The sequence below is a fragment of the Bacillus rossius genome, chromosome 1 (genome assembly GCF_032445375.1).
Source record: "Bacillus rossius redtenbacheri isolate Brsri chromosome 1, Brsri_v3, whole genome shotgun sequence".
Classification (NCBI taxonomy): Eukaryota; Metazoa; Arthropoda; class Insecta; order Phasmatodea; family Bacillidae; genus Bacillus; species Bacillus rossius.
Window position 1 is genome coordinate 7,106,635 of NC_086330.1, and position 16,201 is coordinate 7,122,835.

The following is a 16,201-nucleotide window of genomic DNA, read 5'->3' on the forward strand; positions in this document are numbered from 1 at the left end:
GCGGTGAAGCAGTTGGCATTACTGTTGGTGAGTCAGTCTGCAACGGGCTGGCTTGTTGTTGCCCAGGCGCGACTTTCTTGGAATCACTGGGGGGAGTGGTGGAGTTGGGTGGCGCCTTAGTACCTGGCTGATCCGTCACTTGACCTTGCGCCCGGCCTTTACCGTTTTTGTGCCCCGAATGGTGTTTCTTCGGGGGCCTCTGGGGCAGGGGCTGGCCTCTAGGTCTGGGTGGGTTTGCCAAGACAGGGTATTCCAGTTCATGCCTATCGCTCAACAGTGAATATTGGTTAGGGCTCTGCCATTTGGGAGGGGGGGGGGGGTAGCTCGGGGCTCGCCACGGCTGCCTTGGGGGCTGGGGGCAGTAGCCTGAGGGGCCGGCTTGTTGTGGGGGCGGGCGGACTTGAGCCGCGGCTGCTGCTCGCTTGTTTTCGCGCAATGCGCGTTTGGACTGCAGCTCTCTGTCTTTCCGCTCCTGTTGCGGGAGGTGACGCCAGTTATCCCTCTTGTAGGCCATGCAGCCTCTGTAATTGGCGCAATGCGGGCCTTCACATCGCGCGCACTTTGCCTTCGTCCTGTCACCTCCCTGGGGGCAAACCTCGGTTTTGTGCCCTTGGCTGCACCATCGGCACACAGGGGAGGCTCTGCAGCCTTTTGCGGGGTGGCCAAACCTCTGACAGTTGCCACATTGGAGGGGGCCTTTGGGGTGTCGATAGTCCTCAACACGAATGCTGAGGCCTCCGAACGACTTCAGGTCGTAAATCCCTTCTGGATTTACGGCCTTCGGGAGCTCTACAACTAACTTATTTATAGGTTGCCTTGTCTGCCTGTTGTACAGAAACCAGAAGTTCTGCACTGGAAGCCCCATTGCGGTGAACTCAGCCTGAATAAATTGTTTGTCGGTGCTGCTATGCACTCGACAAAACACAAACTTGTTCGGGATCTCGTCCCGTTGCAGCAGCACAGAGTGTTGCACTCCGGCCTGCTCCAGTGCACGCACTGCCCTGTGGTACTCCTCCACAGTGGCAGTGTGAATCATGAGCTGGTCATGGCCGCGACTGACGCACGACCAGCGCTCCTGCAGTGCTGCATCCAGCACTGTTTTAATGGCCGGGTAGCTGTGGCCAGAATCCACGAATACGTACAGGGGTTTCACCTGCATTTTCTTTGCCTGAGGGGCAGGGTTTGGCGGGGCAGGGCTCGAACCTGCGGACGTGTTGGCGGCCGTTTGACTGGCCGAGTTGTTTGCCCTTCTGACGGGCTGCTTGCGAAGTCGCTCGGCCTGCTGCCTGGCGATCGCGGGGTTCGTCAGTGGGGGGCGCAGTCTTCGTCCTTTCCTCCCGTTTTTTGTTTTTTTGAGACGACTGTAGTGAAGCCGTCGTCGCTAGACATTTCAGTTTTGTCGTTGCTCGGCAGGGGCACATCGATGCACTCCTGCATCACCTGCTCGTCACTTAACTGGTCAGTCATGTCGCTAGTTACACCCTACAACGCACTAACACCCACTGACCACACACCCGGGATTAAGCCGGGTTGTGGCTAGGCTGTAGGGTTAGCTACAACCCGGGTTGTTTTGCACGCTTACACTTCTTAGAAAAACCTGGGAATACCACCTGGCCTGTGTGCGAGTAAACAGGCTGTTCCTGGAATCTCGCAGCTCCGCTTGACGCGTCCGTCCTCGGCCAAGGCTCGAAGCGAACTCCAGATGTCCATCAAGTTCTGTCCCTGCCCGAACACGCCCGAATATTCACCTTCGGCCAACCTCGGGTTTATTTATATATATATATATTTATATTTCTCTGTTTATTTTAATGTAGCTATACTAACCTAACTAACCGTCCATAGTATTTTGAAGTGTTTTAATGTAGCTAACCTAACCGACCACTTTTAATATTTGAATTCAATTTTCCTGCGCGGTTTTTTTCCTAGCCTAAATTATTCTAAGTGTGTAAGGGGTGGGTCCAGGTTATGGGAGGACCTAAGTGTGTCTCAGGCCGAAGCCTATACACTCTACCATGCGGGTTGTTAACCATGCAGGACAAGGGCGCGTGCATTGTGTGCTATTGGGGTTTACTGGCCAGCCATGGCTTCCGCGATTTTTTTTCTAACCTAACTAAAACTAAGTGTATTTTGGAGGGGTCCGGGTTAGGGAGGGACCTAGGTGCGTCTCAGGCCGAAGCCTATACGCCTAGTCATGCTGGGATTAGCCATGCAAGGAGAGGGTCGCATGCATCATGTGCTAGGAGGGGATTGGCCAGCCATGGCAGCGATTGGCGCCATGACTAACTCCCCTCACTCTTAAATCTAGACTATAACTAGAGATAGGTTGGGCCCAGGTAAAACCTGCATAGACACAGGGAAAACCCTGGGCACATTCATGCGGGATGCAAATTGGCATGCATTACGTGTAGGAATTTACAGGAGACAAGAGGATGGTCTGGATGAAGTGTTGGACAGAGTAGAAAAGAGTCTACCATGCGGGGGGTTGGGCACTTGGACTCGTGGTCCGCTTTGCTTTTTGTCCAGTACTGGATTTATTGACCAGGGACGCAAGCGCCCCTGGTGGTGAGTGGTTGCACTGACCACTCACTCCGCCGCCGGTCAGCACAAATAAAACAAATCCCGAGGTTGGCCGAAGGTGAATTGTTCGGGTGTGATCGGGAATGGCAGGACTTGATGTGCATCCTAGGTGTCCCATTGCCAATGGTGAAGCCACACGTGTGCAGTGCTGGACGCGACGGCGTGCAGCGGCGAGGAGCTGGTGACGTCAGGCGCTCGGCTGGAAGCCAACTACTCGGCGCTGCTGGCCTGCGGCGACTGGACCCGCGCCGTGACGGTGGCCGACGGCTACCAGGCCGAGCTCACCGTGCGCTCGCTGCTCGTCGCGCCGGGCGACTACCTCGTCGTCAGCCCAGGTGGGTGCGGCCTCGTCGACAATTGGCCCGCCACTGACGGTCACAACTCACACACTTTTTTTTGGTCTGCTTGAGGCCCCGAGCCAGCACTCTATTGAGTGCCGCCCAGAGACTCTTTGCAATTTGTTATGGTATGGAGTACCTGAGCTCACCCATAGAGACAGGAAAATGTTATATATATATATATATATATATATATATATATATATATATATATATAGGGACCGGAAAAATTCGCGGGTTTAATGACCTGTAGGATGAACTCCATAGTTCTACGTACACTCGGTCAAATGTCACCCACTCATTGGCTGCTGTCTTGTGAGACGTCCGAACGTAGCAGCCTGTGATTCGATAAAGCCTTAGGTTGGGTGTTTCTCATTGGCTCAGAGACATCCAGGTGAGTTGTGAGCCAATAGCAGAGACAGCACTGAGGTATAACTATTTGTATTTTAGCCTATCGCGAAATGAATTCGCGAATTTTTCCGGTCTCTATCTATCAGGAGACAATGAACATGTGTTTTTTTTATAAAAGCATATGGTTTTGGAGGCTATGCTAGAGGTTGTTGACTCCGCGTATTTTTCGTGTCTCTCTCTACTCATCCATACTAAGGCCCGTTCTACCCATGGAGCTAATATACAGTAATACATGCTCCTTGGTTCTACCGTGTCACGTAAACGAAGAACGGATCTCACGGAACAGAGTTTCCACAATAGCACGCAGACGGAGACGGACCCGTACGCATTAGCTCGGCAATACCGAGCTCTTACGTTTACGTTGTTGCTCCGTGCGACCAATAGGAGCCGACTATTTGGGTGCGATCGTAGCCATGTTTGTTTACGTTATAAATAAGTTAAAAATGTTTCAAGTGCAAGCAAGAATATCTAGTGTTCTATTATTACTTTGTAGTTTATTTATATTATATATGTAAATTATGTTCTTGTTATTATCTCGATGAATAATATATTATTTTTAATTAAATTAATATGAAGTCTCTTTGGTTGCCATTTGTTACGTTTCCATGCACAGCGGAAGCAGCGGACGCGATAGTGAAATGTTCCATGCGATCCGTCTCCGTTTACGTGATATGTCTCCGTTTACGTGCCATTGTAGAACGGGCTTAAGGAATCGGTCATGACCAGAGCATTATTTTAATGCATGAGTTTCCCTGATAGAAGTACGAAATTACTAGTCTGTTGCTATTAGACAAGTTATACAATACACGTAAGTCACATTTGCAGTTATGGCCGCACTAACGTTTACGGATTTTAGTAACCGTCATATTTATTTTCGCTTTTATTTATTACTTTAAAGGGCCACTTTTAAAACTTTAACTCGATACCTCCCCCACAATATTTTCCACCGATTTTCCGCGACTTTTTACACCCATGATATTACACTAATTAATTATCTCTTGTAAATATTTGTGGCAGAACAACAGATGCAAGGGAGGTATCGAGTTAAATGTTTTTTTAGAAATAGCCCTTAAATAAAAAGCAATAACGAAAATAAGAATAAATATCAACATGGTGTGTGTGTGACCAAGGGTATGGGGGGGGGAGGGGTTACTAAATAATTTTCCCCCGGTCACTGGTTTCTCTCGACAGCCCTGGCCATGATGTACAGCCAACATACAGCCCGATATTCGCCTGGAGAAGTCTGTAGGAAGCAACATGGCCGACCCGGGCATCGAACCGCGCGCTGGGATGAGAGCTACACCTGAACAGTTCCGAAGTTCTCCGAAATTTGCCGATCACTCGTATTTTTTTTTTAAATTTTACAGTCATATAGTATTTTAAATAATGATAACATTGTTTTTAATCAACCATTCCTTTTAGAAATGATGATCTAAACTGCCCTAACGGGGAAAAAAAAATAAAGAACTATTATTTATAACACTGACTGAACCTAACCTAAACTTTTTCTTCGGTAAACTTCGGAACTGTTCGGGTCTTGGGGTGTCCCCCGCGCAAAAACATTTAATACCGACTTTGGCAAGAAAAATATTTTAGATCTAAAAAAATGAAAGGATGATGTTTTTGACGTGACAACGTCTAATAAATCGATGAACGCCGGCTGCAGGCACGAAAAAGTGTCCCGTTACGCACATTGTACATTTACGCTGTGTCCGGTTATGCTCATTGTACGCTTGCGCCGCATCTATCTCTCTTCCACTCGATTGGAACAACCATCGATTTGACTTTTTCGAGGCACATTAAACTTGAAACACTCCCATTCGTTTCCTAATTTTCCTATCATCGTCCTATCCTTAACAGAATAACACAGATCGGAAGAAGTTAAATAGCAAACATGTATAAAATTTATAGTTAAAATAATGTTCGTTAAAGTAATAAACATATTTGAATTAACGAGTGCGAATAAAAGTAAATTTATCAATTAAATTGTAGATATCATTTCACTCCTTCATTGTATCCATACAAAATAGTGATAATTCAATAAAAATGATTCAATTTTATTCATAAAAATATGCAATCATTTCATCAATGTTTTGTAATGAGGTTGTCACGTTAAACTATCGTCCGTAAACCGACTTCACAGACAACCAATTTGTTTCGATTGTTTCGCACTATGTGGATGGGAGGCACGCGGTGTACGTGGCAGTGTGCGGTGTGTGCAGGCGGCAGGCCGCTGGCTACGGCGGCGGCGGCCGTGCTGGTGGGCCGACTGCGCTCCCCGCGGCGACTGCGCGCACTAGGCTCGCCGCAGCTGCACCTGCACTTCCACGCGGCGGGCGAGGCAGGCCTGCTGGCGCAGCTGGAGGGCTTCTCGCTCGCCTTCGGCACGGACAGTGGGTGTCTGCTGCGTGGTGGTGCTGTCATGGGCTCATACTCTATACCTCGAGCTAAACCCCCCATTTTGCACCTTGTCTTGAGTGGGCGTTCGTGGTTGTTTACGCAAAGGTTTGCATAATCAACTGCGTTCTGTTTTGCTGATTTGGTGTGAATGGGAGCATTGAATTGGAATTGGAATTGAAATTTTCTTGGAGAGAGGTTAAAGGGTATCGGGCACTGCCCCACCTCAAAGTTGGTCCGTGGGTGGCAACGACTGTTGGCTATCAGTCAGCCGGGTTTTTTTCTGTGTGCTGCTATAAGACCAACAGCGGCTAAGAGGGCAGCTGGCTTGGGGTGATAGCCTCCTGCTTTAACGCATGCCAGACAGTCAATAGTACTGATTAGACAGTGTGAGCCCGCTGGTTCTACGATGGATCGAAAGCATTGGCATGAAGATTTGCAAGAGGCAGTTAAACATCCAATAGAAGGAGACTGGTCCGAAAGGAAAACCCTTTTGACGGATTACACTAAGGACAGAGGATTGGACTTGAAGAGAGTGACCATACTGGTTGACAAATTGCTGGATAAGAAAGTAAACTGGGCTAAGGAACCAGTACCAAATTTAACTGAAAGAAAATGGCTGCTATCTGTTGGTCCCATAATATGTGAACAAGACCCTACTATAGTTAAAATGATGATAAGGGAAATCTTCAGGAAAGACAAAACTACGGCTGAGAAGGAAGAATCGACTGAAGAGTTTGTGATAAACCCTAAATGGGATGAACAGGAGGTGCTTTCATGTGCTGAAAAATTAATAATTGAGCTAACCACCTACACGACCACAGAGATATCTAAGGTTAACAAAGCATCTACAAACTATATTCTGCCCAGAGTAACACAGCTAAAAGGCCTATTAGATAAGGTTCTGATAGACAATTCCCGGCTTAACGGAGTGATAAAGGGGATAGAATTAAGTAAAGGCCCTGTGATAAGGAAGACGTATGCGGAAGTAACAAGTGCAGCTGAAATTGGAGGGACTACTCGTCAACAGATCATACCTAAACAGAAGAAGGAGTTGCTGATTGTCCTGCCAAGTGACGAAACTCAAACAAGTGACACCACCAAAAGAGAGATCTTAAAGAACATTGATCCAATAAAGAATGGGCTGAAATTCAAAGGAATAAGGAAAATTTCGAAAGGAGGAATTATAATCGAAGCACAAGACTCCAGCACGATTGAAAAACTGCAAAAAGATGAGAAAATATCTAAACTAGGACTACGTACTGAGCGCCCTACAAAGCAGGGCCCGAAAGTTATTATGTACGACGTGCCTAGGGAGTTCGATAACCCTGATATAGCTGGCACAATATTTGCTCAGAATCTGAGCGCAGATGAAGTCTCACTGGAGGAGTTCAGAGCTGGTTTCATGGTGCGAACAAGACGCGGCAGAAAGGATAATAAAGAAACAGTGCACCTTGTCATTGAATGCACACCTAAAATAAGGAATATCTTGCTAAGCAGAACACATATGTATATTGGTTTTTCTGCATGTAAAATTAGGGATTTTGTGTCAATAACTAGATGTTTCAACTGTCAGAATTACGGACACCCCGCACATAAATGTAAAAGCAAAACTATCTGCTCTATATGTGGACTTGATGGGCATAAGTATACAGAATGTAGTAATAAAAATGAAGGAAATAAGTGTGCAAATTGCAGACGAGAGAATAAACCACACGAGCATAGGGTAGATAGCACTGATTGCCCTGCCTATAAGAGAGCTTACGAAAGAGAAATAGAAAGAACTAATTATGGTGAAATATGAAAATAACATAAAAATAGGGCAACTAAACGCACAACGTTCAGCTGTTGTCAGTGCTGAATTAAATAAGATTGCAGAAAAAATGAAGCTTGATGTGATCTTATTACAAGAACCCTATGTATTACGTGGGCAAGTTACAGGAATCCATGGTTTAATATATGCAATAGGAGATAATCCGAAATCGGCAATTTGGATTAGAAATGAAACTCTAACTACGATGTTACTCTCCGGCATTTCTAATGAACATCATGTTTGCATGATCATGCAGATGAGGATGATGAAAATATACGTTATCTCATCCTATTTTCATTTCTCAGATCCTATTGAAGTACATATTGATAAGCTTAATTCAATATTGGATACAATTGGACATGAAAATATAATAATTGGTGCAGACACAAATGCAAAATCTTCTTTTTGGAATTCACCAGTGAATGACGAAAAAGGTGAGATCATGAACGATTTTATCATGGAAAGAGATCTATATGTTATTAATGATGATCCATTAACAGGAACATATCTATCACCAGCAACTAATACTGAGACTTTCATTGATGTGACATTGACTGATAACAACATGAAAGAAAGAGTCAATGAATGGAAGATTCATCTGGACAGTTCAAGTGACCACAGATTGATGACTTATGAAATCCAATTGCAAAGAACTGAGATGCCTCCCATAATAATAAGTCCACGGTACATACATAAGAACGCGGATTGGAAGAAGTTTGATGAATTAATAACAAGCAAAATAAATGAATTATCACATGAAGAAGATGTATATAACTCCGCAGAAGCACTCGCCATGAGATTAACAATTATATTACAGAATATCTGTGAGAAATGCTTTAGGAAACAAACGAAAATTATTCCTGGAAATCCCTGGTGGGATGTTGAATTAGAAGAAACTAGAAGAGATCTGGAAAGACTAAGAAGAATCATGAAGAGAGCGGCAAATGGATTTTATAAACTTTTAATTTTACAACAGTACAGAATAAGGAGAAAGAAATATAAGAAAGATATTTTATTAAAGAAGAAGGTATACTGGGAAAAACTTGTCCTTAACAAGGGGAATATGGACCCTTGGGGATATGTGTACAAGGTGATGGCTGGCAAAGTACGAAGTTCTTTTGAAATCCCTGGGATGATGATGGCAAATAGACAAATTACTGACATTACAGAAAATTTGGAAACTATTCTACATGATTTACTACCTAATGACAACCCAGATGAAGATACGAATATTCAAAAGATGAAGAGAGAAGCGATGAAAGAACTGCCTGATACAGAAGACACAGTTTCTTTCACCATCCAAGAGCTTGACAAGATCATTAAAGAGTTAAAACCACGAAAAGCACCAGGTAAAGATAATATAACAACTGAGTTAATTTGGCGAGCTTACCCTCGAATCAAGGAAGTACTGTTACATCTGTATAATTTATGCTTATCTTCAGGAACATTTCCAAAAATATGGAAGGAAGGAGTTCTCAAAATCATATACAAGGGAAATGCTAAGGACCCGAAATTAACTAAGTCATACCGGCCTTTAACTATGCTGCCTAACATGGGAAAAATTTATGAGCGGCTCATTAATGCAAGACTAACAGCTTATTTGGAAGTAATACAGGGAATAGATAAACAGCAGTATGGCTTCAGAAGAGGGTATAGTACAGAAAAAGCGCTATACGATGTAAATCAATATATTAAAAACCTACAAGAAAAATATGTGCTTGGAGTGACGATAGATATAGCAGGAGCATTCGACCACGCTTGGTGGCCTCAAGTATTATGGCGCTTAAAGAATCTTAACACACCTAAGAACCTGTATGCCGCCATAAGGGGCTTTCTGCAAGATAGAAAGTGTGAATGTCGATTGGGCCACATAGTTGTGGAAAAGAAGCTCTCCATGGGCTGTCCTCAGGGTTCAGTCCTTGGTCCGCTACTATGGAATATAATATTTGATGAGCTTCTGAAAATTGAGTTACCAGTAAATAACATTATATATGGCTATGCAGATGATGGCTTGCTCATTATACCCGCTACTTCACGCTACGAATTAGAGCAGACAGCAGAAATTATTCTACGCTCTATCAACACCTGGGCAAGCAGTGTCCGACTTCTTATATCATCTGAAAAAACTGAAGGCGTATTACTAAAGGGAAAATTACATAAAGACAGACCACCTTTAATAAGATTTCAAGAACGAATAGTGAAGATAAAACCAAAAGTTAAGTATCTAGGGGTACAAATCACAACGGGAACAGGATACCAAGAACACATACAAGAAGCATCACAAAAGGCCCTACTGTTAATGCAAAAAATAAGGAGTCATAAACCTACAAATGTAGGATTGAGCACTAATACTATGACAACACTGTACAATGGAGTATACCTGGGCATACTTACCTATGCTTGCTCAGTCTGGTATGAACTACTACGCAATTCACATGTAAGAAGAAGGTTAAACTCATCCCAACGAACAGCTCTAATTGCTGTAACAAAAAGCTACAGAACTACGTCTTTAGAAGCACTGCAGGTTATCGCTGGAGCCTTACCTATAGACCTACTAATACAAGAAAGAGCAAAAGTTGTGATATTAAAGATGAACAAGGAATACACTGCTTCAAAATATCGCAGAATTCACATAGAAAATATTGAAATCTGGCAAGAAAGGTGGCGAAACTCTGACAAGGGAAGGCATACATACAATATATTCCCTTCAATAGAAGAACGGATGAAATTTTCATGGATAAGTACTGACCACTACACTTCACAATTCCTAACAGGTCACGGGAATTTTAAACACAAATTAAACTCTTTTAACTTAGTGGAAAGCCCTATGTGCCCTGTGTGCATGGAAGAAGACACAGTAGAGCATGTTCTAAATGATTGCGTTAAAATAGAAGACATACGAAACAAGTACACAAGGAAGATGGCTATGGAGGATGTTGATATTAAGGATATTAATCAAATTGTGAGAGATAAGAAGACTTATGACATATGGAGAAATTACACCTTTGAAGTATCCAAGAGACTGGAGCGTTTCGATAGTTGGATGCACGAACAATCTCTGATGGAAGATCTGCTTTCCGATACGGAATAACTTACTACAGAAAAATAAAATAACTCTTTGAATCTCCTACACAAGTTTCTTTGGCTGTTCTTCTTGTGTATAGTGTAATCGAACAGCCGGAATATTATATCAAATTAGATAAATGAACTGAAAAGAATTAATTAAGAATAAGAGAATTAAAAATATACACCAGATCTCTCTTTGAAAATAAGAATAAGAATTATGACAGAATAACGCCCTGGAAACCTGTATAAGCAAGCTAAAAGGATATGAATTATTATATAATATAAACTGTATTATATTATATAATATATATATATATGTGTGTTAAAAATATAATCATGTGTGCAATAAATATAAATAAACTACTCTTGCAAACCTTATAAAAAGGATTATATCCAGAGTAGTCTTTAAGTAAACATACATAATCTATAATATGATTATTTTCTATAAAGCTACAAGATAATCTGTCATGGGCAACCTAGATTGTCCATGTGTACCTGAGAAACCTGTCTGGCGTCAGCTGGGCAGGTGGAGGGGCGTGCTTTCAAGCAACACGGATCCTTGAGATAGGCAACAAGTTTGTGTCGAAGCTTTGATAGGCCTATTCTAACACGTCTATCAGCTGTTCCCTGATTCTACCTTTGAGGTGCAGGTACAGGGAGGGAGGAGGTGCGGAAAGCCGGACATGTTCCGGAAAACATGTCATAACTTAGAAACACACAACTTAGAAACACACAACTTAGAATTTTCTAAGTTATGACAGTTCTAAGTTATGACTTTCTACTTTATGAAGTTTCTAAGTTGTGTGGTTCTGCGTTGCGTGTTTCTAAGTTACGCGTTTCTAAGTTATGCCAGTTCTAAGTAGTGTGTTTCTAAGATGTGATAGTTCAAAGTTGTGACTTTCTACGTTATGACGTTTCTAAGTTGTGTGGTTCTGCGTTGCGTGTTTCTAAGTTATGGCAGTTCTAAGTAGTGTGTTTCTAAGTTGTGATAGTTCTAAGTTGTGACTTTCTACATTATGACGTTTTTAAGTTGTGTGGTTCTGCGTTGCGTGTTTCTAAGTTACGTGTTTCTAAGTTATGACAGTTCTAAGTTGTGACTTTCTAAGTTATGTGGTGTTCCCCGCATGCGCAGGCCCGCTGACGACCACGCAGCCGCCCACGCCGCCCCCCTCCACCCTGCCCAGCGCGCCGCCCTCCGTGGCCGACACCTGCACCGTCTTCCTGCGCGGCAGGAGCCCCGCAGACGTGAGTGCCCGCAGCGTTGCCAGATGTGCGCGCAGTGTTGCCAGATGTGCGCGCAGTGTTGCCAGATGTGCCCGCATTCAGGGAATATGTTACGTATGCTCTCGCACTACACCAGGGCCCATAACCCCGAGGTCCGTGGATCGAAACCACGCTCTGCTACCAAAATTGGTGTGCGGCGTGCGAGAATCCATGTTGGCCGGGTAGCATCGGCTGCGCGGTTAGGCGCCACGAAGAAGTCATCATGTACGTAGTGCTAGAGCATACGTAACATATAAACATTGAACAACGTTCTCTTGGGTGGAAAACAGTCTTTTCCCTGGCTGTAACACATTTACATTAAACATCCCCGCATTTATACGCTACATTACTAAGGATCTCTGGAGAACCACAGGAACAAGTTGCAGCTTAATAGTAGCGTGGGGACATACAGTCAGACTTTCCCTCGTGAAAAAAAAAAAAAGTTTCGGCTACATTATTAAAGCACAACACTAATTTAAGTAGCCATATTTATATTAAAGTAATATTTACAGTGATTTTACACGAACCTTTAACCTGAAAATTCCATTTCAATATTGCATTTATACTATAAAATTTTATGTCACGCTATTATGAGATTTGACAGAACAGTGTATAGGATATTTGTTTTAAAGAAGGCAGCAATATTTTCGTGTTCATACTTTGTATGTGTGTGTGCATGAATGACACCCCAACTGAGAACTTCTCGTAGGTACTCAAAAGTATTCGAATGTTGAGGTTAGTGTACCCACATCGCGTGTGCTACCGTTGGCAACGCAGGGGCATTATGTTGGCTCGGCGGAAGAGCTTTCCTAGCTAGCACGCTCTAGCGATCTGCGCAAGAACACAAGGACTTCACGAAAGGAGCAAATTTACGGATTATTTCAATTGTAGAAAATGCATTCGTTTTGCTTCAGTAGCCACACAACGGTGAAGGAGTTGGTCTCTTCGAAGATGCTATAATTTTGTAAAACAATACTTCTAAATAACCTATCTATTATTCATTCATTTTGTACTGTACATATACTTAATAAATTATTCAATGTAATCAACTCTCGAGAAATTGTTTATTTATTAAAAGGCACGCACTGGTATAGGTGATTATGTTGCTGATATCTTCCTCAATAAATTGTTTCTTTGCGATATTTTTGAATTTAGGCGTGTAACGAAGAACGGTGTTTTTGCTGCAGACTTAAAAAAAGTATTTTTTTTAATATTTTATAAATACTACAGAATAATTCTTGCGAGTTCGTGTAAAAAGTAAATTAACTCAGTTCCCATAACTTTGCGAAGATTTCTCTCAATTTGTGAAGATACATTAATGATATGAAGCCATAGCGTCCTTCCTAAACTTTTTGCCCGGTTTGAGTTAATTTACGGCATAGGTACGTCATTGCTGGTTACACTGAATATCTACAAAAAAAATAATGTACAAAAAAAATTGGTTGTCTGTAAAGTCGGTTTACGGACGATAGTTTAACGTGACAACGTCATAACAAAACATTGATGAAATGATTGCATACTTTTATGAATAAAATTGAATCATGTTTATTGAATTATCACTATTTTGTATGGATACAAAGAAGGAGTGAAATGAAATCTACAATTTAATCGATAAATTTACTTTTATTTGCACTCATTAATTAAAATATGTTTATTACTTTAACGAAGGGATTATATTAACTATAAATTTTATACATGTTTGCTATTGAACTTCTTCCTATCTGTGTTATTCTGTTAAGGATAGGACGATGATAGGAAAATTAGTAAACGAATGGGAGTGTTTCAAGTTTAATGTGCCTCGAAAAAGTCAAATCGATGGTTTTTCCAATCGAGTGGAAGAGAGATAGATACGGCGCAAGCGTACAATGAGCGTAACGGGACGATGAGTCATCCTTTTTCGTGCGTGCAGCCGGCGTTCATCGATTTATTAGACGTTGTCACGTCAAAAACTCAATAATGTACAAAAAATAATATGCAAACACACACAAAAGCCAAAATCAGCCGATGTAAAAGTTATAAACACTTAGACAGCAAAGAAAATTCCGTGGAAGAAATTATTCAGAAAAATATCACAGCGCAGATGGACACAGACGATACAGTTTCAACAAGAACATTAATTAAAGACCAAACAAATAAAAGGCCTTGTGTACCACAGAAACAAACAGACAACGTGGACAAAACCGCGACGACAGCAAAGATAAAAACAGTTGTGACGTTTCGGGAACTGACATCTGTTTCCCCGTCTGTTTGTGCCTGACGAGTGAAGAATGTCGACGTGCCTTAACAGGTACCTACCTTTAGGTACATTTAGGTACCTACCTTTACTTTATTTCTATTGTTACAATTAATTTTGTTTTGCTATACATTAGGTTTCAATTTATTTAGTTTCATAATACACTTGTTTGCCTAAAGCCGTTAAGCAGTAAGTAACACGAGTAACCGTGCCTAATAAAAAAAATGGGGGGGGGGGGTTACCTGTAAAGACGTTTTACGGACGATAATTTTACGTGATAACGTCAAAAGAAAACATTGATGAAAAATTGCATACTTTTTAATATTCAAATATTATTTACAGTATTTTTTTTTGCAAATTTAATTTAAATAATTTGTTCAAATATAATCACGAACAATTAGTTAAAAAGGCCCGCCTTAACCTGTTTGAAACTATGGAAGATTTTCTCGCACGGTGGTTGGCCGGTTCTTGCACGCTCGGCTCAAGGCGGGAACGTTACAATTTTTTCCGTGCGTGCAGACCGGCGTTCGTCGATTCATAAGACGTTATCACGTCAAAAAAAAAAAAAAAAAGACGATCTCTCGGGGGAGAGGTACGCTGGAGAGGGTTGTCTGCGCAGTTCCTGCAGTACAGCGCGGAGCTGCGCACCTCGGTGAAGGAGATGGCGCAGGCGTACTGCCGGGAGCACAACATCAGCGTCCTGCAGGACATCACGTGAGTGTCCTCAAGGTCGCGACCTCCTGCGTCCGAGGCCGTCTTCCAGTGTTCTCTCGTGTCGCCAATACACCTGTAATAACCAGGGACCGGAAAAACCTGCAGGACGAACTCCATAATTCTGCGTACTCTTGGTCAAATGCCACCCACTCATTGGCTGCTGTCTTGTGAGACGTCCCAACGTGGCAGCCTGTGATTCGATAAAGCCTTAGGTTGGGTGTTTCTCATTGGCCCAGAGTCATCCAGGTGAGTCGTGAGCCAATGGCAGAGGCAGCACTGAGGTATAACTATTTGTATTTTAGCCTATCGCGAAATGAACTCGCGAAATTTTCCGGTCTCTAGTAATATGAAACTCGAACATAAACATTAGCGTCAGCATTCTTCAAAATGATGCCGAGCCTGATTAATATACACAAAAAAAAAGTGTTTTAAACTACGTTTCTGGACGCGAATCAAACGTATAGTTTCTTCACCCACCGCCAGAATTCGTTGCCGGAGCAGATAAGTCGACTATAGAATCATCCGATTTGCGGAGCGAAATTTTTAAACTATTATAATGAAACGACTCCGATAAAAGCGAAATATAAACCCTGGTTTTAAATCTGATTTTCTCCAAGGCATTTTATTTAAAAAACTGCTCATCTTGTTAAAAATCACTAAACGGTTGATAATATAAAGTATCCCTTTGTCTTTGTGAACTTTGGTTCGCGCCATTTGCCAATAATGACAGCACATTTTAACTTCTGTCGCATTGACGAAATTACCCCTACCAAATGCAGTTTACAGAGCTAAGATGTTTCACATCAAAAACTTGAGTCCAAACAAAATAGCCTTTGAGAGTACGTTGGATAACTATGGTTATGTAGCTTCAGTTAGTTAAAACATTTCTATTTTTAATTATAATTTAAAATATTAATTATTGCGATTGAAACTTTAAAATACACGTGTACGAAATAAACATGCTCTCTTTAAAAAACCTGCGCTTGGCCGAAATGTAGGCACGTTGCTAAATAAATAAATAAAATAAATACATTGTCGTTCAATCATATCTTAATGCAGAGGGCAACAACGAGAATTTAAATGGTGACCTTAATATTCAAATGATTATAATGTACCTATTGCACTTTTAAAATTCTCTACAGGAAGAATCGTTGGAAACATTTATTATAAATGCATCTGCATTTAGCAATTTTCACTCTCACTAAAAAAAAAGTGCGTGTATGCCTATGTACGTGCGTTAAAAGTTATATCCTACTTACTTGGTGTAATAAAAAAAACCTAATTTTAATCATGTATGCAAATAATTAATATAATTAATATGATAAAAGGACTGGAGTGATATTATAAATACAGTTGGTAAAGTATGAATTCAATAAAATAAAATAAATT

The 16,201-nt window shown here is 41.9% G+C and overlaps 1 protein-coding gene across 1 annotated transcript in view; it reads left to right on the forward strand.

Moving 5' to 3' along the window:
• LOC134539521 (uncharacterized) overlaps window positions 1–16,201 on the forward strand; it is a 57,304-nt gene that overhangs the window by 15,420 nt on the left and 25,683 nt on the right. Inside the window, exons 2-5 of the mRNA XM_063381653.1 lie at window positions 2,724–2,912; window positions 5,549–5,719; window positions 11,735–11,847; window positions 14,718–14,812. Of these exons, the coding sequence (XP_063237723.1) occupies window positions 2,724–2,912; window positions 5,549–5,719; window positions 11,735–11,847; window positions 14,718–14,812 (568 nt within the window). The remainder of the gene's footprint in view (window positions 1–2,723; window positions 2,913–5,548; window positions 5,720–11,734; window positions 11,848–14,717; window positions 14,813–16,201) is intronic.